The 23496-nt window shown below is 59.4% G+C and overlaps 3 protein-coding genes across 3 annotated transcripts; all 3 read right to left on the reverse strand.

Annotated features, from left to right (window-relative positions):
* Nucleotides 1-390: 390 nt before the first annotated feature.
* On the reverse strand, nt 391-15634 carry PRPF3 (pre-mRNA processing factor 3). The gene is made up of 15 exons (XM_009908373.2): nt 15451-15634; nt 12391-12521; nt 9189-9335; nt 8686-8769; nt 7769-7989; nt 6120-6426; nt 4477-4643; nt 4067-4149; nt 3638-3781; nt 3234-3333; nt 2743-2856; nt 1964-2082; nt 1341-1424; nt 830-891; nt 391-573 (listed from the first exon to the last, which is right to left on the reverse strand). The coding sequence occupies exons 1-15, from the start codon at nt 15593-15595 to the stop codon at nt 427-429; spliced, it is 2055 nt and encodes a 684-aa protein (XP_009906675.1). The 5' UTR covers nt 15596-15634; the 3' UTR covers nt 391-426.
* Nucleotides 15635-18717: 3083 nt separating this feature from the next.
* Nucleotides 18718-20668, reverse strand: MRPS21 (mitochondrial ribosomal protein S21). Its single transcript, XM_054177595.1, has 3 exons — nt 20531-20668; nt 20235-20319; nt 18718-18946 (listed from the first exon to the last, which is right to left on the reverse strand). The coding sequence occupies exons 2-3, from the start codon at nt 20315-20317 to the stop codon at nt 18766-18768; spliced, it is 264 nt and encodes an 87-aa protein (XP_054033570.1). The 5' UTR covers nt 20318-20319; nt 20531-20668; the 3' UTR covers nt 18718-18765.
* CIART (circadian associated repressor of transcription) lies at nt 20527-22993 on the reverse strand. The gene is made up of 5 exons (XM_054177548.1): nt 22735-22993; nt 22461-22536; nt 22235-22313; nt 21782-22072; nt 20527-20695 (listed from the first exon to the last, which is right to left on the reverse strand). Exons 1-5 carry the CDS (start codon nt 22984-22986, stop codon nt 20527-20529), a joined length of 867 nt encoding a protein of 288 aa, XP_054033523.1. The 5' UTR covers nt 22987-22993.
* Between the last annotated feature and the right edge of the window lie 503 nt (nt 22994-23496).

The following is a 23496-nucleotide window of genomic DNA, read 5'->3' on the forward strand; positions in this document are numbered from 1 at the left end:
AAGATGGCGGGCGGGCCCCCGAGCCGGCGGAGCGGCGCCCGGCCCCGGGCGGGGCGGCGGGGGGGAGCGTGGAGGCGAGCGCGGCGCCGACAAAAGAGCTGCGGGTCCGAACGCAAAGCACTTTGTGGCGCCAATAAAGGAGGGGGGCAGCGCCGCGCCCTGCTCCCCCACCCCCCCCACCGGGGGCACCCGCCGCGACCACCGCCGCCGGCGGCGGCTTCCCCTCCTCCCTCCCCTCCTTCACTTCCGCCGCCGCTCCCCCCCCCCCCGCAAGCACAAACACGCGTTCGCCGGGGGTTGACTTAAAAAATATGTCTTTAATGGGTGTGCTGAGGAGAGCAAAGAGGGGAGGGGGCTGGCCGAGCTCCGGCGGGGAGGGGGCGAGGGGGAGGTGGGGGGGAGGGGGCGTCGCAGCCCCCTCTCGCCTCAGTCTGTGGACTCCAGCACGGACTCGCTGAGGGCCAGGTCCCAGTAGTGCTCTGCACCGTGCTTTTTAAAGTGCTCCCGTGCCATGTTCTCCGTGGGGCACTGCTTGAATTTCATCTCGCCGAAGCTGCGGTCCTTGGCTGTGCCCTGGGAGAAAGGAAAGGGAGGATTTCCCCACCCAGCTCCCAGGGAAGGCTCAGGGAAACTGGGAATAAACCTTGTTTCCCATCCCCCCCCCCCCCCCCCAGCTGAAGCTGCTGCAGCCCGAGAAACGCTCTGGAGGAGAGCCAGAGCAGCAGGTCTCTCTCTGACCCGAAGCCCCATTTGTAACCTGCTGTCAGATGGGGCTGGCTTCTTCCCCAGCCTAAACCCCCTCAATAGTGAGCTGTAACCCACCACTCACCTCCCAAACCAGAGAGCATTTGTTTGTTTTCTTAACGGACTCCTCGTCAGACTCATCATCATCTGAAAGAACAACAACAAGCTGGAGAAGAGGAGGCTCAGGGGAGACCTTCTTGCTCTCCACAACTACCTGAAGGGAGGTTGGAGCCAGGTGGGGGTTGGGCTCTTCTCCCAGGCACCCAGCACCAGAACAAGAGGAGACAGTCTCTAGCTGTGCCAGGGGACGTATAGGCTGGAGGTGAGGAGAAAGCTCTTCCCAGCAAGAGAGATTGGCCCTTGGGATGTGCTGCCCAGGGAGGTGGTGGAGTCCCTGTCCCTGGAGGTGTTCAAAACGGGCTTGGACGTGGCACTTGGAGCCATGGTTTAGTTAGGAGGTGTTAGGTCTTAGGTTGGGCTTGATGATCTCTGAGGTCTTTTCCAACCTGGTTGATTCTCTGAAATCACTTTGGACCCCCCAAAGCAAAGCCAGCAGGCTCAGGGCTCCTTGTCCCCTGCGCCCAGCTCCCACTTACCCTCTCCCTTTGTGTTCGATGTTTGCTCGTCCCATTTTATTCGGTGAAGCATGAGACGTTTGAATTTCTTCTGTGCTTTGGGGCCTGGGGAAGAATTGAGACTCCAGGTTGACAAGAACTCCCTTCACTTCCCATTTTCAGGTCTGAAGGAACAGCAGAGCCAAGTGATGCCCACAGGCACCTCCCAGCACGCCTGGGCACGGCGAGTGGAGCGTGGCCAAGCTAATCCAGCGCTAACACCCCTAGGCTGGCCGAGCCTTTCCCACATCCTTTGGCACAACACTCAGCTCTGGGGCACCTCAGGATTTCCTCCTGCCAAACAGGCTCTTCAGCACCTTCCAAAACTTCAGCAGAAACCAGGAGGAACTGTGGCAGACTGAGAACCGAGGCCCTCCTCGCTCCGAGGGTTCAAGCCAAAGAGCTTTTCCCTTCAACGTGGACCGTGCTGGGCTCCCTCACTGGATTAGAACGAGCTCCAACCTCATTAGAGCCACAATTAAGGGAGCTTTCTCACTTCCTTGTCTTTCCATCACCCTCAGCCAACAATTTGCATGGTGAGTTTTGCCAGAGGCAAGCTGTTGGAGGCTGAAGTGTTCCCAAAGCCCTGCCCGTGAAGCGCTCACCTCCTTCTACCACCACCACGTTGACATCTTTGTGTAGCACCACCACGCCTGTCAGGTAGAGCTGGCCAGCATTTGCCTCAATTTTGAATTTTTTGGCTGGATTGCTCAAGTTTCTGACCCTGAAGAACACAAAACAGAGCAAAACTAACCAACCAAGCCCCAAATGCTTGGGGGAAACCCAAACTGTTCTCACCAAGCCAGGCCTCGACCGGGTTCGGCATTTCCTCCCCCAGCACCTCAGGGCTTTAACCACACTCTCAAGGTGACACCTAGTTGTTGCTGGACTGCTCAGGGAGGTAGTGGCTGTCCCTTCCCATCTTGTGGATGGGTTCATAGAATCACAGAATGGTTTGGATTCAAAGGGACCTTGAAGAAGATCCAGTTCCAACCCCATGCCATGGGCAAGGACACCTCCCACTATGCTAGAACCGGACACAGCCCTGCAGGTGAGGTCTCCCCAGAGCAGAGGGGCAGGATCCCCTCTAGCCATCTCTGGCCACTCTGCTTCTGATGCAGCCCAGGCTGCTCTCAGCCTTCTGGGCTGCAAGTACCCATTGCTGGCTCCTGTCCAGCTTCTCCCCCACCAGCACCCCCAAGTCCTTCTCTGCAGGGCTGCTCTCATTATCCCCCAGAGCCTGGACTGAGATCCAGGATCGCCCCGACCCAGGCACAGGACCTTGCTCTTTGTCTTATTGAACCTCATAAAGTTCTCTTCAGCCCACCAATCCAGGGCACCCTGGCTGCAGGATGAGCCATGGCTGAGAGGAGCCAGCCCTCACCTGTACACAGCTATGTGAACCCCCTGTGAAACATCTTCTTTCAGCTTTTTAACCTTCTTGGCTTTTCGCTGTTCTGCTGTGAGCTTCCTGGCAGCGTTTGCCTCTTCGTGAGCTCTGCATGCAAAGAAGAGAGGCAGCCAGTAAGCAAAATGCAGCCTGCAACATACCTGGGATGACACTGCAAGGGATCCTCCTCTCCCATGTTCCATCATGCTAAAGGAGCTGCAATTCCTGCCCAGACTTCTGCCTGAATTAAAAGCAAGTAGGGTTTAAGCCAGTCCCCAGCCCTGTTCAGCCTCTGGCTCCCATTACTGAGTGACTTGGAGGCCAACAGTAGTGAGGCAACTTGTGCAGCAGGATTAATCCTTCCCCTCCTGGCAGGGAGAGTAAATTCAAGCCCTGTAACTTCCTAAAAGCTAAACAATCCACTTCAGTAACAAATCCACCTAAACCCAGCCTCCCCCTCAAAGTGGTAGCAATGTGCCACCTACTTCTGTCTCTTCGCCATCTGTGCTCTGACGTGAGCTTCCACCTTGGTTGGGTCTTGAACAGCTTCTGTGCCCAGCACTCTCATCAAGTTGGAGATTCTTACTGCAAGGAAAAGTGCAGGAGAAGCCATGGGAGGCTCCCTTTGGCCACTGCTTGGAAAGGACCTCCAGAGGTCACCTAATGGTCCACACAGTGGTAGAGCACAGGACCACTGGGCAGGCTGGCAGCCTCATTAACCAACTGTGTGAGCAGGTATTGGATGCCACCACCACAGTGATCTGTGCAATGCCCTCCAGGCTGAGCTGCCTGCAGCATTCCCAGCCAGCACCCAGCCCCAGGCTCCTGGGTTTGATGGCTACAAGCCCCAGGTTGGCCTGCAGCTTGCCTGCTGTAGACCTCACCTTACCTTTGGGCTCTGGTGGTGGCATCAGGCCCAGCCTGACTTTCTCTTGCAGCTCCTTCTGGGCTTCTCTCCGAGTCTGTCGCCGTAATTTCTTCTGCTCTTTCTTGGTTAAATAAACACCCAGGGTCACTGGTGTGTCACTGTCCACTGGGAAGAGAAAGGAGGCAAGATCAACACCCACCTGCTTTTAGGAAGCAAGAGAGAAAACCCCACCACAACCATTTTGCTCCCCACTCGGGGACATGGTACTTGGTCCACGGTTCCCACCGTGGACGTGGTGCTTGCAGGCTCTTTGCCCCAAACACTGAAGCAGGAGAACCAAGTCAGGGCTGTTCCTTGACTGGAAAGCCACATTCTGGTTCTCCACTCCAAGCCCCAGCTGCCTGAAGGATTCAGTTTCACACCAGAGTCACCCAAACCCCAGGAGGGTACCTGGTGGGCTGAGCTGTGCCGGGTGCTCCACGAGGTTTGTGATCCCAAAGTACTCGTCCCTCTTGGAGGATGTTCCACCTTTCCTAGAAAGGAGACAGCTGGGTGTCACTGCAAACCTCCCAGCTCCACTTCCTCTGCTCCCTTAAACACAAGCCCTGGAGAAAACCCAAGGCTGCCCTGAGGGCAGGGGTGACACCGCACACAAACCCCTACGCAAAGCACAGAGTGCTGCTGTGCTGACCGAGGCGTCTCCCCCCCCATGAAGTGTTCCCCCTCATGGTTCCTGGCTTCCCACAACTCCACCAGGAACAAGACTTGAGCAGAACACTCATTGCTTGGCCACCTGGGCACAGCCTGGCTCACCTGCAGCCCCAAGAAGCTCCCTGAGCTCTGGGCAGTAAACTACTTACAGGTCGAGGCCGTTTGGGATGATGTAGGAGTCCCACCACTCGATCTCGGGGATCTCCCCCTCTTTCAGCTCTTTTTTCGGGGTGATAAGAGCCAACTTGGTGGAGGTGTGGATCCCTGTCTTCCTGGCAGCCTGGGAGATCTCAGCCTGCAGCTTTTCTAGTTGAGCCTGAGAGCATGGGAGAGGAAAAATGCCATGGAGAGGTCGTTCCAAGACAGGACAACCTCCTGGAAGCAGCAGAGCTCCGTCTCCACCGCCGCGTTTCTGAAGCAGGCCACAGAAGAAACCACACAGAGCTGATGGCAGCCCTGAAACCTGCCCCAGATCTCATCCTAGATCACTAGGAGCATGGAACAACCCCCAAGGAATGGCTCCCTGGCCATCATATCCCTGGATCTTACTGTCTAACAAAGCTCTTCTGTTCCCCTTCCCCCCCCAAGAATGTCCACAGTTCCCTTAAACCTCCTCCTCTGGAGCAAGCACCTCTGCAGGGAGCACCCCCAGCTGGCTCTGCTCTTGGGGAGATTATTTACCACTGGCCAACATTTTTGCCTTTCAAAGTGGCAACAGCTGCCAGGAAATGCTTTCTGTTCTGATTTGGGCACCTCCCTGACACAAAACCAAGTAACTGAGGCGCCCTTACTGAAGAGCTTCTTGCTCACAGCTCCCTTCACCAGCCCAGGAGAGCAGAGCCAAGCCCCAACCCCTCTGCATAGAATAGGAGTAGAGTGGGAATGGAGTAGAGTGGGAATGGAGTAGAGTGGGAATGGAGTAGAGTGGGAATGGAGTAGAGTGGGAATGGAGTAGAGTGGGAATGGAGTAGAGTGGGAATGGAGTAGAGTGGGAATGGAGTAGAGTGGGAATGGAGTAGAGTGGGAATGGAGTAGAGTGGGAATGGAGTAGAGTGGGAATGGAGTAGAGTGGGAATGGAGTAGAGTGGGAATGGAGTAGAGTGGGAATGGAGTAGAGTGGGAATGGAGTAGAGTGGGAATGGAGTAGGACCAGGTTGGAAAAGACCTCAGAGATCATGGAGTCCAACCTGTCACCCAGCACCATCTAATCAACTCAACCATGGCACCAAGGGCCTCATCCAGGCTCCTCCTAAACACCTCCAGTGATGGTGACTCCACCACCTCCCTGGGCAGCACATCCCAAGGGCCAGTCTCTCTTTCTGGGAAGAACTTCTTCCTCATCTTCAGTCTAAACCTCCCCTGGCACACCTTGAGGCTGTGTCCTCTCTGTCTGTTGGTGGTGGGTGCCTGGGAGAAGAGCCCAGCCCCCACCTGGCTACAGCCTCCCTTCAGGGAGTTGGAGAGAGCAAGGAGGTCTCCCCTGAGCCTCCTCCTTTCCAGGCTAAGCACCCCCAGCTCCCTCAGCCTCTCCTCACAGGGCTGTACCCCAGACCCCTCCCCAGCTTTGTTGCCCTTCTCTGGACCCCTTCCAGCAGCTCAACCTCTTTCCTAACCTGAGGAGCCCAGAACTGGACACAAGACTCTAGGTGTGGCCTCAGCAGTGCTGAGCGCAGGGCAGGATGCGCTCCCTGCTCCTGCTGGCCCCACTCTTCCTGCTGCAGGCCAGGATGCCCTTGGCCCTCTTGGGCACACTGCTGGCTAGTCTCAGTCAGCAGGGCAAGGCCTCAGGTACCTTTGTCCTCAGCCTCTGGGCAATCTTCTCGAATTTGCCTTTCTCGTGGAACTTGAAGGTTCGCTTCTGCCGCTGGGCTGGGCTGATGGAGACCCGGGGGTCAAAGTAGGTGTTGGACTCCATGTCCTCTGAGGGCTTCTCTTTCAGCTGCTGCTTGAACTGCTCTCTCTTCACAGCTCTGATGTTGGCTTTCAAGGTTGGCATGCGGTGAGTCAGCTCAATCTCCTTGCCGGTGGCGTCGACGGTTCGGCCTTGCTCGTCCAGGATCAGGGGGGTGGGTTTTGTCTGATCCTTCAGCTCCACTTTCCTGGGGCAGAAGGAACAAAAGCAGAGAGGAGATGTTGCTCTGCTCAGCTTTTCATGCATTCACCCAAAGGAAAGGTGAGGTTGGGTAAGGACCCAACCAGTCCATGACCTGCAAAGGCCTCCTCCGAACGTTACATCCTAGAATGGGTTGGGTTGGAAGGGAGCTCAAAGCTCAGCCGGTTCCGAGCCCCCTACCATGGGCAGGGACACCTCCCACCAGCCCAGGCTGCTCAAGGCCTCAACCAGCCTGGCCTTGAACACCTCCAGGGAGGAGGCATCCACAACTTCCCTGGGCAGCCTGTTCCAGGCTCTCCCCCATCCCCACTGTCAAGTATTTCTTCCTTCTCTCAACTCTCCATCTCCTCTCTGCCAGCTCAAAGCCACTGTCCCTCACCCTGTCACTCCAAGCCCTTCTCTGAAGTCCCTCCTCAGCTCTCTAGAATTTCTTCCTCCTCTCCACTCTCCATCTCCTCTCTGCCAGCTCAAAGCCATTGTCCCTCACCCTGTCACTCCAAGCCCTTCTCAAAAGTCCCTCCTCAGCTCTCTAGAATTTCTTCCTCCTCTCCACTCTCCATCTCCTCTCTGCCAGCTCAAAGCCACTGTCCCTCACCCTGTCACTCCAAGCCCTTCTCTGAAGTCCCTCCTCAGCTCTCTAGAATTTCTTCCTCCTCTCCACTCTCCATCTCCTCTCTGCCAGCTCAAAGCCACTGTCCCTCACCCTGTCACTCCAAGCCCTTCTCAAAAGTCCCTCCTCAGCTCTCTAGAATTTCTTCCTCCTCTCCACTCTCCATCTCCTCTCTGCCAGCTCAAAGCCATTGTCCCTCACCCTGTCACTCCAAGCCCTTCTCAAAAGTCCCTCCTCAGCTCTCTAGAATTTCTTCTTCCTCTCCATCTCCACTCTCCCAGCTCAAAGTCATTGTCCCTCACCCTGTCACTCCAAGCCCTTCTCAAAAGTCCCTCCTCAGCTCTCCAGAATTTCTTCCTCCTCTCCACTCTCCATCTCCTCTCTGCCAGCTCAAAGCCACTGTCCCTCACCCTGTCACTCCAAGCCCTTCTCAAAAGTCCCTCCCCAGCTCTCCTGGGCCCCCTCCAGCTACAGTAAGGCCGCTCTGAGGTTTCCCAGGAGCCTTCTATTCACCAGGCTGAACAGCCCCAACTCTCCCAAGCCTGTCCCCACAGGGTTGGCTCTCCAGCCTCTGCTCATCTTTGTGGCCTCCCCTGGACCCTCTCCCCGCAGCTCCACATCCTCCTTGTGCGGGGCAGGGGCCGGGGGGGGGAAGCCTTTGGTCAGACCTTCCACCGGCATCTGGGCGCCAGCTGCGGGAGCCAGCAGCGGTACTCACGGCGGCGCGATGCCCATGGCGTGCAGGTTGGCCAGCCCCACCATGTTGGCATTGCCAATCAGCCCTGGCTTGAGGGCCAGCTGGGCCTGGATGCGGGCCTGCAGCTCCGCAGCCTTCCTGGCCTTCTCGATGGCGTCGTTCATGAAGGTGGCCGCCTGCGAGGGCTGGATGGTGTTGCCGATGGGCAGCCGCTCCGACTGCGAGGAGGAAGAGATCTTGGGCTGTGGGCAGAGCAGGAGGTTTGTTACCTTTCTCCCCCAGGGGTGGCACTGGGGGAACAGCAAGGTGCCCTGGAGCCAGAAGGTGCCCTTCTGGCCAAGGAGGCCCCAGGCGGCTGCTGGAGGCAGTCGGCAGGGCCGAGGGAGGATCTGCTGCCCCTCTGCTCTGCCCTGAGGAGGCCTCATCTGGAGGGCTGGGGCCAGTGCTGGGCTTCCCAGTTGTAGAGAGACTGGGAGCTACTGGAGCGAGTCCAGGGGAGGCTGGGAAGCTGCTGAGGGGCCTGGAGCAGCTCTGGGAGGAGCAAAGGCCGAGAGCCCTGGGGCAGAGCAGCCCCAGTGGGGATCTGATTAAAGCTCAGCAAGAGCTAAAGGGGGCAAGAAGCTGGGGCCAGACTCTGCTCAGTGGTGCCCAGGGCCAGGGCAAGGGGCACAAATGACCCCAGGAGGTTGGAGCTGAGCATGAGGAGAAAGTTGTTTGGTGTGAGGGTTCTGGAGCAGGCTGCCCAGAGAGGTTGTGGAGTCTCCTTCTCTGCAGAGCTTCCAACCCCCCCTGGCCATTGTGCTCCTGGGCAAGCTGCTGGAGCAGAGGGTTTGGAGGAGATGATCTCCAGAAGTCCCTCTTCCCACCCTCCCCATGCTGGGATTGGAGGATTCTATAACCAGGGAGCACAGACTCTGCCCACTGCTGCCAGCAGGTACCTGTGGGGCTGGGGGGCTGATGAAGCTGAGCTGCTTTTTCCTCTCCTCAATCTGCCGGGTAGCTGCTTCCATCATCTGCTTGATCTGTGGGAAGAGAAGAGGACAGCCAAGTGTTATGCCCTGGCCAGTGGATTTTGAGTCCCTCCTGCTGAAGGAGACCCTCAGCAGCCTTTTTACAGCTGCAAGTGCACCTGAGCAGGCTTACTGAGAACAGAGTTGTGTGCAACCACCCTTAAACAACAACCTCCAGCTGCAGAGAGGGAACCTCACAGCACAGCCACTCTCCCCCAAGACCTTTAAGTCCAGCTCAAGCAAAGATCCAAACCCCTCCCACTCAAACCCTTTGCACCATCACCAGCCCAGTGCACAAACAGCAGTGAAAGCAACACAGGCAACGACTGCAGCGGGCAGGAGAGTCTCAGAAGCACCTCAGCATTTGCCTGCTCAGCTTGTGACACATGCTGGGGGTCCAGATGTCTGGGGCCCAGCCTGCTTAGACTGACCTGCAGCTTGGTGAGCATCCCAGGGCTCTCTGAAGGTGGGCCTGGAATGACCTCTGGCTCATCCTCCACCTCCTCAAATCGTGGTATCCGTCGCTTCTTGACGCCGGAGGACTCCTTGGACACCTCAGAGTCATCACCAAACACATCCTGATGGAAAAGAGAGAGAGAGAGAAAACGTGGGTTAAACCCACAGTGTTCTCCTCCACAGCCCCTGGGTTTTAGGTGAAGAAACAAACCAGCAGATTTGGTGGCTTCCAAGAGTTTGCAGAGCAGCACTTGCAGGCTCATTTCCTGCTAATCCCATGTGAAACCCATGCCCACCAGAGAAGCATCACTGCTGATCAGCCAAGAGGGTGAAAGACAGGAGACACCACAGGGACATGCCTGTGTGAAAGCCACCACTGCTCCCACAGGTGGTCAAAGGGGTTTTCTTTTGACACTGAGGTGGTTTAAGGTCTCACTAAGCCAGCTGGAGAGATGGAGAAAGCCTGCCCCGAGCTGGCCTGACTGGGCCACAATAGCTTCCAGGTCTTCCACCAAGCTCAGAGAGTGTGGCAAAGTAAGCTGGAGAACAAGCCCTAGGAGGAACAGCTGAGAGAGCTGGGGTTGTTCAGCCTGGAGAAAAGGAGGCCAAGGGGAAGTCTTCTGGCTGTCTGCAACTCCCTGAGAGGAGGCTGGAGCCAGGTTGGGGTTGGTCTCTTCTCCCCAGGAACAAATGATGAGACAAGAGGAAATGGCCACGAGCTGCCCCAGGGGAGGTTTATGTTGGACATGAGGAACAATTTCTGCCCCTTGAGGGTTGTCAAGGCCTGGCCTGGGCAGTGGTGGAGCCTCCAGCCCTAGAGGGGTCTGAAAGTTGTGGAGATGTGGTGCTGAGTGCCAGGGTTTGGCGGTGCCCTGGCAGCGCTGGGGCAGGGCTTGGACCCCACGATCCGCAAAGCTCTCTTCCAACCCAAACCACTCCACGATTCTACGATCCTGAGCTGCGCTGGCCCTACCATACCCCAGACCCAGGGTGGGTCAGGACAGCCCTGCAGCACTGCCTCAACTCTCCAGCTGGGATCCAAAGACTGCTCTCAAAACCAAGCTGCTCAGCTCAGCTCAGCCCAGCACCAACCGCGCCGACGGACCCCGCGCAGCACGAGGGTCAGGAAGAGCGAAGATGAGGTGGGGCTTTTATGTGGAGCTCTGATCCATCTTGTGAGGTTGTGGATTTCATCTGGGGTTGTGTTGGGGTTTGGGGTGGGGTTTTTTTGGGGGGGTGGGGGGAAGGGGGGAAGGGTCAGCTGAGTCTGTCCATGCCACTCTGTGTGAGTGTGTGTCAAGGTGTTATTGGAAAAGAAAACGATACACACCGGTCGTAAGCGTTAGTTGCAATCCCTTCTTCACTATACCGGGCTCATATCCTACAAGGACACTTCCTCATCCACAGGTACTCCTTGGAAAACCTACAAGTTCAAGAGAAAGGACTTGCCCATAGTATAAAGTGTGCAAACCATTCCGTTTCACCTCCTGAAACTTCCCAAGCAACGACCTACCCCACGAGAGTCAACCAAGGAGAGAAGCCGGAGGCCCAGGCAGGGTGCTGCAGGCAGCCCACGCCAGCAGCAAGAGGCAGCTGGGGGGCTGATCCACTGCTGGGTGCTGGGTGTGAAAGTAGAGAATCACCTCAAGCACCTGCACTGGGGGGCAGGGGTGGGTCTGGCTGGCTGGCTGTGAGGATAACTGGGAGGTGACAGGCTCGCTAGAGCGGCTCGGGTTACAGCAGGGTCAGGACAGGTCTAGATCTTGATGAGGCCTCCAAGAAAGGTAACTCTGGAGAGAAGAGCCTGCTGGTTGGGCAGACAGGATGCCTGCCCCCATGCTAGGAGGAAGAGAAGAGGATCATCTGCTTTGCTGCTTCCCACTCCTACTGTTGGGTTAAGACCATCAGCCATCTGCAGCCACGTGAGATGCCCCAGAGGATGCTTCGCTGGAGAACAACCACCGAGGGCAGAGCCAGCCCCATCCCTGCTCTGCTCTGCCAGAGGTCCCCTCTGCTCCCTCCCCTCCCACTGTCCTGCAGCCATGGCCAAGAGGAAGAGCAGAGGATGAGGCACAAAGAGGGCACAAACTGAACTCCACTTGTGAAAGAGGTGGGATCCATGCACGCTGCTGGGGCTGCAAGAGTCACCCTGCCCCCTGCAATCCTGCTACCACCAAGGGATCGATGATGTCCCTTCCTCTCTGTCACCTCCTCAAAGAGCTCAGAAGCAACAGGAGCTGAAGGCAGCAGTGAGGATGCCCCAGCCCTCACCAAACCCTCACTTTCTACCAGCCCAGTGGCAGCTCAGCCAGGCTGTGGCTGTGCCAGCTCTGCAGGAAGCTGTTTTAAAGGCAGCACTCTGGGTTATGCCAGACCTACAGGAGACTCTCTGTGGCTCTGGTTAAAGCTTCAGAAAGACACTGAGTTTCTCAACAGAAAATCATGGAGGCAGCTGGCTCCCAACACACTGAAGTGATCCAAACCCTGACCAGGATCATTCTGGCTCACTGAGGTTGAGAGCTGACTAAAACTGACCCAGACTGACACGGAACAGGAACCTCAGGAGCGAAAGGGAACTCCCTGCGTAAAGGGGGAGCAGGATGAAGAGAGGCCATGAGGTAATCCACCTCCTGCTACAAGAGGAGGTGTCAAAACCCAGTCTCTGCTGACTGAGGATGGGGGAAAAAAAAGAGGATGAAGCCCCAGTGGATCACCCAGCACAGAGCCCAAAGCAGTGGGCTGGCAGAGCGAGACGTGCTGTGACCGGGCAAGGAAGAGCGATGAGAAGCTGGCAGGAGCTGGGCTGCTGTACGAGGAGAGATGGAGCCCTGTGAGGTGACTCTGCTGGCAAGATCATGAAGGAAATCAAAAGCCCAAGTTTCCACCTTGGTGGCCAGCAAAGGAGAAGAGGCCACTGCCTTCAGGGGAGGGAAGCAGAAAGGCCAAGGCTCACACACTTCATCATGGAGAGAAGTCTTTTCTCTTGAACTTGAAGCCGGTAGGAGATGTACCTCTCCGGAAGAGGAAAGTGTGGCAGAGCCTCAAGTGCTGCCTCCAGGGCCACCAAACCACAGGAGGGGAAAAAAACAACAACACAACAACACACCAAAAACACCAAAGCAGAGCAAAACCAAAGCAAACCAAAGAGAGCAAAAGCAAGGAATGCTCAATAATCACCTTGAGCTCTCGCTTGCGGCTGCGGTCGCTGTTGGACTTGGAGTGCCTGGAGCTGCGGCCTTCCTCCACCGCCTCGAAGAGCTTGTCCACGAAGCGCAGCGTGGAGTCATCCAGGAAGGGCTTGAGGTGGTCTGGAGGATCACACAATCAGGCAGCTGTCAGGGTAGGAAGGCTCAGCCAGCTCCAACCCACCCCTCACACCAGGGCGGGTTGCTCACAGCCACCTCCAGCCTGGCCTGAAACACCTCCCCAGGGATGAAGCTTCCACCACCCGCCCCGGGCAGCCTGGGCCAGGCTCTCACCACCCTCATGGGGAACAACTTCTTCCTCACACCCAAGCTGAATCTCTCCACTTCTAGTTTTGCTCCATCCCCCCCCCCCAGTCCTATCCCTCCCTGACACCCTCCAAAGTCCCTCCCCAGCTTCCTTGCAGCCCCCTGCAGATCCTGGAAGGCCACAATTAGGTCTCCCTGGAGCCTTCTCCTCTCCAGCCTGCACGACCCCAACTCTCTCAGGCTGTCCTCACAGCAGAGCAGCTCCAGCCCTCTGTTCCTCCTCATGGCCCTGCTCTGGACACCTTCCAGCACCTCCAGATCCTTCCTGATATAGAGGCTCCTCCAGAACTGGACACAGAGCTCCAGCTGAGGTCTCACCAGAGCGGAGCAGAGGGGCAGAATCTCCTCCCTCTCCCTGCTGGCTCTGCTCCCCTTGCTGCAGCCCAGGATGTGATTGGCTCTCTGGGCTGCCAAGTGCACACTGCTGGCTCATGCTGAAGAGCAGAGTTAATTCAGAGACACCCCTGCAAAGCTGCAACACCCTGACTCTGAGTGGATTCAACCTTGCCAACACAGCAGGGGCTGTGACCTGGGCTCTGGAAGCCTCTGGGATCCCAGCATGGTGAGGTCAGAGGGGACCTCTGGAGAGCACCTCCCCCAAGCCCCCTGGCTCCAGCAGGGCACCCCCAGCAGCTTGCCCAGCAGCACAGTGCCCAGGGAGGGCTGGAAGTTCTCCAGAGGAAGAGACTCCACAACCTCTCTGGGCAGCCTGCTCCAGGCCTCCAGCAGCCTCACACCAAACAGCTCTCTCCCCATGCTCAGATGGAACCTCCTGGGGTCCCTTGTGCCCCATGCCCCTTGTCCCATCCCTGAGCACCACTAAGAAGATCCCAGCTCCATCCTCTTGCTCCCCACAGCCCCTTTAGCTCTTCCTGAGCACTGATCAGATCTCTGGGGCTGCTTTCTCTCCAGGCTCTCAGCCTTTGCTCCTCCCAGAGCTGCTCCAGGCCCCTCAGCAGCTTCCCAGCCTCCCCTGGACCCTCTCCAGTAGCTCCCAGTGTCTCTACAACTGGGAAACCCAGCCCTGGCCCCAGCACTCCTGAGGTAGCTTTTCCAGGGCAGAACAGAGGGGCAGAAGATCCTCCACACTCTTCTGACTGCCCCCAGCAGACCTTTGAGGCCTCCCTGGCCATGAGGGCACCTTGCTGGCTCCTGGGCACCTCGTTATCCCCCAGCACTCCCAGGCCCTTCTCTGAGGAGCTGCTTCCCAGCAGGTCACTTCCTCCCCTGTACTGCTGCAGGAGGTTGCTTCCCCCAATGGCAGGACCCTCCACTCACCCTGGTTGAACCTCTTGAGGTTCCCCTCCCCAGCTCTCCAGCCTGGCCAGGCCTGGCTGGATGGCAGCACAGCCCTGACAGGGTGCAGCCACTGCTGCCAGTTTGGTGCCAGTTACACAATGACTGAGGGTCCACTCTGTCCCTTTAGCCAAACCATTGCTGAGAAAGACTGGACCCAGGCCTCAGCCCTGGGGAACACCACAGGCACCAGGCCTCCAACTAGACCCTGAACTGCTGCTCCCAACCCTCTGAGCCATGGTGCAGGATCTGCAGATCCCTCTGCTGGGAGCTTTAAACCCTGGACGGAGTCCAGACTCTGGACATCAGTGGTGACTCAGATGGTCACCACAACCAAACCCCAACCAAACCAAAGCAGCCAGGGGAATAAATGATCACCACAGAAAAAGGAGCCTTGAAGTCATTTTTACCTCCTCAGGTTCTGCAACACATCCCAAAGCTTCTGATTGTCTCTCACCTGTCTGTGGACTTGCCTGGACTCCCCAGGTCACCTCTGGGGGGGGGGGGTGTGCCCCTGCATGCAGGCTCCACAGCTTCCAGCTTGGGGGAGGTTTGGTTTGCTCTTTATCAAACCACATTGCACAGCTCCAAAGGTGACATTTATCCCCTTCCCTTTCCCCCCTTCCACCCCCAGCAGCAACCAAACACAACCTGTGCCTCCAGGAATAGAGGGAGGGAGTTGAAACCTGCTTTAGAATAGAATGAACCAGGCTGGAAAAGACCTCAGAGATGCATCAAGTCCAACCTAACACCCAGCACCATCCAATCAACTCAACCATGGCACCAAGGGCCTCATCCAGGCTGTTTTAAAACACTTCCAGTGATGGGGACTCCATCACTTCCCTGGGCAGCACATCCCAAGGGCCAATTCCTCTTGCTGGGAAGAACTTTCTCCTCACCTCCAGCCTAAATCTCCCCCTGGCACAGCTTGAGACTGTGTCCTCTTGCTCTGGTGCTGGGTGCCTGGGAGAAAAGACCAACCCCCACCTGGCTACAACCTCCCTCCAGGGAGTTGTAGAGAGCAAGAAGGTCTCCCCTGAGCCTCCTCTTCTCCAGGCTCAGCAACCCCAGCTCCCTCAGCCTCTCCTCACAGGGCTGTGCTCCAGACCCCTCCCCAGCTTTGTTGCCCTTCTCTGGACACCTTCAAGTCTCTCAATGTCCTTCTTGAACTGAGGAGCCCAGAACTGGCCACAGGACTCAAGGTGTGGCCTGAGCAGCGCTGAGCACAGGGCAGGATGAGCTCCCTGCTGCTGCTGGCCACACTCTGCCTGTTGCAGGCCAGGATGCCCTTGGCCTTTCTCGGCACCCCCCGGGCACGCCGCTGGCTTTGTTCAGCCTGCTATCAACCATTTCAACAGCCTTGGAGGGGATTTCTGTGCAATAATTTGCTCCCCCCAAGGGCTCTGAGCCCCCTCTCTGTGGAACCTACCAGCTGCTTTCTTCTTGTCCATGCCCTTCCCCACGCAGTTCAGGGCGGCGGTGACCACGGTGGGCTCCGAGAAGCCCAGGACTCGCTTCACCGTCTTCTCGATCCATGGCTTCAGCTCATCCAGCTCCCTCTTGGAGAGGGACATCTTTGCCAGGAGCTGAGCTCAAAAGTGTGGACTAGGCCTTGGTACCTGCAAAAACAAGAAAAGCCAGAAAAGAAAGCCACAAGCTGAGAAAGATCAAGCAGGAGACGCTCCCCAGCTCGGTGTCACGCCGCTCTCCTTCCGAAGCCAGCTCCTGGAAGTGGCTTTTGCTCTCTTGTTGTATGGCCACAACCATCACAGAACCAACCAGGCTGGAAAAGAGCTGAGGGATCAGCAAGTCCAACCAGGCTGGAAAAGAGCTCAGGGATCAGCAAGTCCAACCAGGCTGGAAAAGAGCTCAGGGATCAGCAAGTCCAACCTAACACCCAACACCTCCTGCCAGCCAAACCCTGGCTCCAAGGGCCACATCCAAGCCTCCTTTGAACACCTCCAGGCACAGGGACTCCACCACCCTCCTGGGCAGCACATCCCAAGGGCCAATTCCTCTTGCTGGGAAGAACTTTCTCCTCACCTCCAGCCTACACCTCCCCCTGGCACAGCTTGAGACTGTGTCCTCTTGTTCTGGTGCTGGTTGCTTGAGAGAAGAGCCCAACCCCCACCTGGCTACAACCTCCCTTCAGGGAGTTGGAGAGGGCAAGAAGGTCTCCCCTGAGCCTCCTCCTCTCCAGGCTCAGCAACCCCAGCTCCCTCAGCCTCTCCTCCCAGGGCTGTGCTCCAGACCCCTCCCCAGCTTTGTTGCCCTTCTCTGGACACCTTCCAGCAGCTCAACCTCTTTCCTAACCTGAGGAGCCCAGAACTGGACACAGGACTCCAGGTGTGGCCTGAGCAGTGCTGAGCACAGGGCAGGATGAGCTCCCTGCTCCTGCTGGCCACACTACTCCTGATGCAGGCCTCCTTGGCCCCCTGCTGGCTCCTGTTCAGCCTACTCTCAACCACTACCCCCAGGTCCCTTTCTGCCTGGCTGCTCTCCAGCCACTCTGCCCCCAGCCTGTAGCACTGCCTGGGGTTGCTGTGGCCAATCTACAATTGCAGGGCCTCAGCAGCAGCATCCCTGTGGAAGGAAGCCTTGAACTTCCTACATCCCAGCAGCATTCCCTGGTGGGGAAGGGAAGGATCCACCCAGTGAGCACCGTTCGGGGAGCTCCCCAGCAGGCTCCGCTCTCACACACAGATCCACCACGAATGGGCCAAGAAGCTTTGGTCTCAGGGTGTCCTTTCATGCCTTGGGGTGCTCCTTCAGGCCTCAGGGTGTCACTTGGAGCTTCAGTTCCTCTCAGAACTCCTCTCAGTCCCTTTTGGGGCTGTTTGGGCCAACCCAAGGCCAACTCACCTCGAGACCCACAAGCCTGAGCTCGATGGGCTCAGTTCTGGCAACATTAACAACCCTTCACCACCCCCCCCAACCTCCCTCAGCCTTCATCTCCTTCTTCTGAGGGTCACAAACTGCTGTGAGCACACTTCTGCTTCGCCTGCCACCTAAAAAGCTCAGCAAGCACCCAGCTGCCTCTCTTTCCCCTGCTGAAACCAGTCACCAGCAGCAGAGGTGAACCCCAAACGCTTCATTTGCCAAGGCAAATCCTCCTGGCTGCTCATCCCGAGTGGCTCTTGCACCACCAGCCACAGGATGCAAGAAGCAACAAGGTTTAATCACGTGCCCAGGTTCTTAATCTCCTTTGGAAAGCTCCTTGAGCTGGCAAGAGGGAGAAAAATCTTCTTAAGGAAACATGTTTGACCCCAGCACCGCTTCCCCACATGGAAAGGGCCTGGGGGGGGGGGGGGGGGGTGGCATGGGGCTGTTTCAAAACAAGTATGAGGCCATGTGAGCTTCAAAAAGCAGTCAGAAGAGGTAAATCCACAGGTTAAAACCCTCAACAAGCAGCTCAGGCTTCCTTTGGAGAGCTTGCCCCTTCTCTGCAGCCTAAACTCTTCACAAGTTTCCACTTCTTACAGCAGTTTTCTTCGAGGTCTATTCAAATTGAGCCCCAAACACAGCCTGAACCTTACAGAACTTCCTCCCTGAACTGTGAACCTTACAGAACTTCTCCCCCCTGAGCTGGGACTTTGCAGCATAAACACTTCAAGAGAAAGCCAAGGTAAGTGGAATAATTAATTACTCCGGTTAGGCATCAATATTTGTGCACAATTAAACCCCACAACTTGCCTAATTAACACTCGTTTCAACCCTATTTATCTTCAGCTTCCATAACCTCTCCAGGGCTGACTAAGGAGCAGGACAGTTTCACTGCCGTTTCCCCCGGGCTAACGGGAGCCGGTGTCCGGAGGGAAGGGCTCCAGCAGCACCCCCGAGGCATCAGCAGGGAAGGCGGTGAGGTAATAAAACCTGCTGGAGATTTTACCTCCCCGTCTACGGGCAGTAACCGCCGTCACTACGTGACTTCCCGGCAGGGGGAGGACCCGAGGGCGATGCTGCCGCGGCGCCGAAACGCTTCCTTCGGGGATGAAAACCAACGTCAGAAGTTCGGCTTCCCCGCGTAAAACAAGCCTGGCTGAAGGCAGGACCCTCACGGAGGCTCCGGCTCCGGGAAGAGGCCAGAGCGCAGCGCAAGGACGCGGCCGCGCCGCCACCGGAGGGAGAGCGAGCCTCGGTACCCGCAGAGCCCGCTCGCCTCCCCTGCGGCCCCAGCTCCACAGCGCTACATCCGGCCCGCTTCTCCTCTGCCAGCCCCAGAGCTACGAGCAGAGCCCCGGCCCGGGCCGCCTCGGCGAGGCCTGGCCGCGGACGCACCGTGACGCTCAGGGTCGCCTCAGCCGCGGCCTTCCCGTTAACCCTCCCCCACCTCCGCCTTCGGCCGCATCCCGGTTGTCCCACACCAGCCCTCTTCTCCGCCCGCTAACGCCCCGCAACCCTCACCGGAACAGGGGCGCGGCCCCGGCAGGCCCCGACCCCCGGCGGCTGCAGCGGCCCTGACGGCGACGGCACGTCGGGGCGGAAGCGGAAACCGCCGGCGGGGCGCACGCGCGCGCGCCGCGCGGGGGATGCCGGGAAGGAGGGGAGGGGGAGGAGGAGAAGGAGGAGGAAGGCGGAGCCCGCGCCGCAAGGACGCCGGGCAAGCCACGCCCCCTGCCCGATTTCCCGCGCCCGCCGCGGGGGCCGCTCCCCGCCCGCTCTGCCGGGCCCCGAGTAACCACAACGCAGTCCGAACGCCACCAGTGAGCTCGGGGCCTTTATTGAGGGGGCCTTTCCTCCCCGCCTAGCAGCCCAGCCAAGGGTCCGGGCGGGTGCAGCGCGCCAGGAAGTTGATCTTCCGGCCCATCTCGCTGTTGTAGATGCGCCGGCAGGCTTCGTAGGCTAAGCGCTGGCGCCGCCGGCAGGGCTTCTCGTAGTAGCGGCCCCGGCGCACGGTGTCCAGCAGCCCGTCGTGAGACAGGATCCTGAAGGAGGGAGAAGAGGCAGGGTGAGAACCTCCAGACCCCACCTTCACCTGAAGACTGAGCCCCCCCGCCTCCCGACCCCCCAGACACAACTCGGTGCATGCCAGGATCAGTTGCTGCACCCCGACTCCCCCCCCCCAGGAACACCTCCGGATGGGTCTTGAAAGCCCCCAGAGGTGCAGACTCCACAGCCTCTCTGGGGAGCCTGTTGCAGGGCTCAAGCAGCCTCACAGTAAAGAGGTTTCTGGCGTTGAGTGCCCTCAAAGGGATTTGTTAAGGTGGAATAAAGGTGGTTTCAGCAGGCCACGGCACAGGGATGTCATCTCCTCTGCAAGGAGCCATCACCACCCACCAACCCTCCAGCTCCCCACTGACACCCCTGCCCACGTTGTTCCTCCTTGTGCTTCTGCCTGGCTTTCTGCTGAACTAAATCCATCACGGAGAACTGATGAGAGAAGTGCCCCCCGAGAGCCCTGGCACCCACTTTAGAGGCTGAAGGTGTGAAGCAAGCCCTCACAATGGAGCTTGGCCAACTCCTTTGGCCTCTGACGGCACCACCAGCTCGGGGCAAGTGGTGGCTGTTGCCTGCTGGCATTTCTTGGCACTGCTTAATATCCTCACAACAACCCCATGAAGGTTCCAGGCTCGAAGTTGCCCAGTGGGGAAGGACCCCAGGGTTGGTCAATGGTGGCTGCAGAATGAGCCAGGATGTGCCCAGATGGCCAAAAAGGCCACCAGCATCCTGGCCTGGATCAGCCACCAGCAAGACAAGGGCAGGGATTGTCCTCCTGGACTGGACACTGGTAAGGACAGACCTGGGATCCTAAGTTCAGCTTTGGGCTCCTCACTCCAAGGACACTGAAGGGCTGGATCAGGTCCAGAGAAGGGCAGCAAAGCTGATGAAGGGTCTGGAGAGCCAGGTTGGTGAGGAGCAGCTGAGGGGAACTGTGATCCAGCCTGGGAGGCTGTGACTCAAAACGTGCATCGTGACCCCAGTTCCTGTGGGTCTGACCCCACTTCAGTCTCCCAAACACAACACTCAGGCCCTTTGACCCCCAATTCAGGGCATTCTGACCCCGGTCCTCAGCCTGACCAAGAGAGTTCTGATCCCGGTTTAGGAGGTTCCAAACCCACTCCGTGAGGCTCTCACCCCCAGCTGCCAGGGTCTGACCCCAGCTCCGGGGGGGCCTGACCCCACTTCAGAGTCCTCTGACCGCAATCCATGGGGCCCGATCCTCATCACTGCGGGGTGCTGAGCCCACCCCAAGCCCCTCCCGGGACCCCTCACCTGTTGAGCGCGCTGTAGGCTGCATCCACGTTGCCGTTCTGCACCATGACCGTGCGGCCCACGAACCGGAGGTGTTTCGCCATGGCTGCCGGACAGGACCGGGGCGGTTGGGCCGGGACAGCTCTCCGGGCCCCGCGTCCCCGCTCTGACCGATTCGTTCCCTCTATCCCACGGGACCACGGCGGGACACCCCCCGCCCTCCCCAACCCGACCGAGGGTCCCGGTAGGATTCTTTCAACCCTCCCCTCCCGGGCCTCTCCGCCCCTCCCCCATCACCGGACCCGCTACGGCCTCACCCCTCCTGCTCCTCACGGACCCCCAGAGAGACCCCGGAGCCCCCAGCAAAGCCGGTCCCGGTCTCCCCGTCCCGGTCGCGGTGGGCGCTGCTGCTCTCACCGCCCCGGAACCGGACGTGAGTCCCGGCGGCGCTGGGGGCGGGGCTGAGCGCTCCGGGGGCGGGGCTAGGGGCACGGGGCGGGGCTTAGCCATCCCGGGGGCGGGGTTGGGGGAGCCGGGGAATGGAGCTCCGGGATCGGCGTTTCGGGGGGAGGTCACCGGACGTGGGGTCAGAGCCGGGATGTGGGGCAGGGGGCGGGGTTTAGGGGCTGGGGGGCGGGGTTTAGGGCTCGGGGGGCGGGGTTTGGGTGGAGGTCACAGGGTGTAGGGGGGCAGGGCTGGGCTGTGGGCCAGGAGGTGGGAAGTGACCTCTGGAGCACGGGGCAGGGCTGGGATGTGGGGTACAGGGGCAGGGGTCAGGTCAAGGAGTCAAAGGTCAAGGCGAGGATGGGGGCCAGGGGTCAAAGATTAAGGATGGAACTTGCCAGGGTAGGGCAGGGAACGTGATGGGGTTACCCCCACCCCAAATCAACCCATCCCATAGCGGGGGGGGGAGAGGGGACAGGAGACCCCGGTGGGGGGCACACAGGGGTCCTGTTGTGGAGATTGGTGCCAGGTACAGGATGAGGAGGCTCTGACCGCCCCCTCCCACTTCCCAGGGGCCAAGACCCCCACCCCACCCACCCCCTGGAAGAGAGAGGACATTGGCAATGGGTGGCCCCCGGCCGCTCCCGCGGCGTTTATTGCTTCCAGCAGGGCCAAACCATGGGGCAGCCCCCACTGGGGGGGGCCACAGAGGTGGGGGGCACACAAACGACCCTGACCCACCAAAATACACCACGCAGGGGGAAGGCACAAGCCCGGCGGGGGGGGGGGGTGGGGGGGTGGGGGGGCAGCCCCCTACCCTGCGTTCCTGCTCCAACAGTGCACCAAGGCACGACCCCCCCCACACCTCCCCTCCCCCCACGAGGAGGAGGCTCTGCTCTGGCAAAGGCACGTCGCCCCCCAGCGGGATTTTCGGGCTCCTTGGGGGGGGTGTCTCGGGATATTCCCCCCCCCCCGCCCCCACTCCAGGGGGGCCCTGCCTGCAGGTCTCACTGTCCATAGTTAAAATAAAAACCCAACTCCACGGCAAAAAAAAAAAGAGAGAGAGAAGGCAAAACTGAAGAAATCCAGGAGAGACCCCCCCCGGGCCAGGGGGGGGGTGTCACACATCCGGCGGTGGGGGTGAGGCGGGGGTCCCAGTTTGGGCAGGCCGGTGGCACCTGGGCCGTGCCTCCTGCCGCGATGTCCCTGATGCCTCTGGCGCTGCCCCTTCGGGGGTGGAGCTGGGAGCGTCCTCCGGCGGGCGGCGGCAGCGGGGGGCGCCGGGGGGGCCGGCGGGGGGCCGGCGGCGGAGGGCGGAGATGGGAGCCGCGTCCCGCGCCGGGGTGGGGTTGACGTGGGGGAACCAAACCCTCAGCATCCCTTCCACCTGCAGCAGCGTCCCCAGGTACCGGGCGCTGTAGGGGGGGGACACACACACACACAAGGGGACCTGTCACCCCACGGCTGGGTGGGGAGCACCCCCCACACACACACGGTGTTTGGTGGGGGGGGGTGTCCTTTTGCTGCCCCCCTCCCCCTCATGGGAGCTTCGGGGTGGGGGGTGGGGGGCCACTCACCCCATTTCGGGTTTCTGCAGGACCCCGATGATCCGCTGGATCCGGTCCATGGCCACGCTCTGCTGGAAGCTGCTCAGCCCTGGGGGACCCCAAAACCTGTGAGTCCATCTGGGGGGGTGGGGGGTGGGGGTTATGGGTGGTAGAATTTTTTTTTGGGGGGGGGAGAGGGGGTGTGAAGGAAAAGAGGAAGATTTGGGAGGGGCTGGGATGGGTGGGGGGAACCCACCTCTGTCATACCGCCCCCGCTTCAGCCCCTCCAGCAGCTCGGCCAGGGGATGGATGAAGACCCTCAGCTCCTGGCACTGAAAAGGAAGAGGAGGATGGTGATGGGAAGGGGGCCTTGGGTGCCCCCCCACCCCCTTTTTGCCTCATCCAACCCCGTTTCAGGAAGGGAAACTGAGGCAGAGAGGCATTTTTAGGGAGCCAAACGCTGCCCCCCACCCCCCCACCCCCCCCCCCCGAATGGGAGGTGCTCCCCAGTTTTGCTGCCAGAAACTCACTTTTTGGGCAAAGAGATGATCGCCGTCGCTGGGGGGGGCGTCCCCCCCTTCTCCCTTCCGAGGCCGTTTGCCCCCATAGGGTGAGGAGGGCACCGGGGGGGCTGCTTGCCCCGGGCCCCCTGGCCGCTTGTGGCTCCGCTCAGGTTTGGAGGGAGCTGGGAGGGGTCCACCGGCCTCAGCCTCGCTGTGGGAGGGACCCCCCAGGCTGGAGGCAGGGGAGCCACAGGAGCAGGAGTGAGCAGAGGGTTCCATGGGGGGGGGGGGGGGGGGGGGAGGGGGGGAGGCCTCTCCCTGGGTTCAGCTCCCGGGGTGCTGCCTGGATGAAGTTGCCTGGGAGGGGAAAGAGGGAAAATGTGGGGAAATCGGGCAAAAATAGGCAATAATGAAAATAAGGCAATTGCTGCGTTCCCTCTTGCGTGTGTCCCCCCCTGCCCTCCTCCTTTGGGGTGCAGGAATCCCTTCAGCACTGAGACCCTCCCCCAGCTCAGGGCTGGGACACACCTACCCTTGCACGGGGACCCCAGCCCAGGACTCCTAACTTGCAGCACCAGTGCCCTCCCCCCCCCCCCCCCTCCCCGAGCTGGGACCCCCCAAGCTGACACCTGGGGCCCCTCCCCACGAGATGGGGAAGTCCCATCCCCAGCATTAGGACCCCGGAACTACGACCAGGAGCCCCCCCCAGCTGCAACCGGGACACCCCACCCAGGACCGAGACCCCCACAACACCGCACCAGCCCCTTGGGTCCCACCTCCTCCCGGCTG

This window comes from Dryobates pubescens, chromosome 41, assembly GCF_014839835.1.
Source record: "Dryobates pubescens isolate bDryPub1 chromosome 41, bDryPub1.pri, whole genome shotgun sequence".
Taxonomy (NCBI): Eukaryota; Metazoa; Chordata; class Aves; order Piciformes; family Picidae; genus Dryobates; species Dryobates pubescens.

Excerpts from the sequence above, each read along its gene's own strand:
- PRPF3 (XM_009908373.2), bottom strand. The coding sequence starts at position 15,595 with ATGTCCCTCTCCAAGAGGGAGCTGGATGAGCTGAAGCCATGGATCGAG. Across the intron at positions 12,522-15,450 it reads GGACAAGAAGAAAGCAGCTG|ACCACCTCAAGCCCTTCCTG; the intron begins GTAGGTTCCACA and ends GTGATCCTCCAG. Across the intron at positions 9,336-12,390 it reads GCCGCAAGCGAGAGCTCAAG|GATGTGTTTGGTGATGACTC; the intron begins GTGATTATTGAG and ends CTTTTCCATCAG.
- MRPS21 (XM_054177595.1), bottom strand. The coding sequence starts at position 20,317 with ATGGCGAAACACCTCCGGTTCGTGGGCCGCACGGTCATGGTGCAGAAC. Across the intron at positions 18,947-20,234 it reads GCCTACAGCGCGCTCAACAG|GATCCTGTCTCACGACGGGC; the intron begins GTGAGGGGTCCC and ends TCCCTCCTTCAG.
- CIART (XM_054177548.1), bottom strand. The coding sequence starts at position 22,986 with ATGGAACCCTCTGCTCACTCCTGCTCCTGTGGCTCCCCTGCCTCCAGC. Across the intron at positions 22,314-22,460 it reads GCGGGGGCGGTATGACAGAG|GGCTGAGCAGCTTCCAGCAG; the intron begins GTGGGTTCCCCC and ends GGGGTCCCCCAG. Across the intron at positions 20,696-21,781 it reads TCACCCCCACCGCCGGATGT|CCCCGCCCCCGGAGCGCTCA; the intron begins GTGACACCCCCC and ends CCGTGCCCCTAG.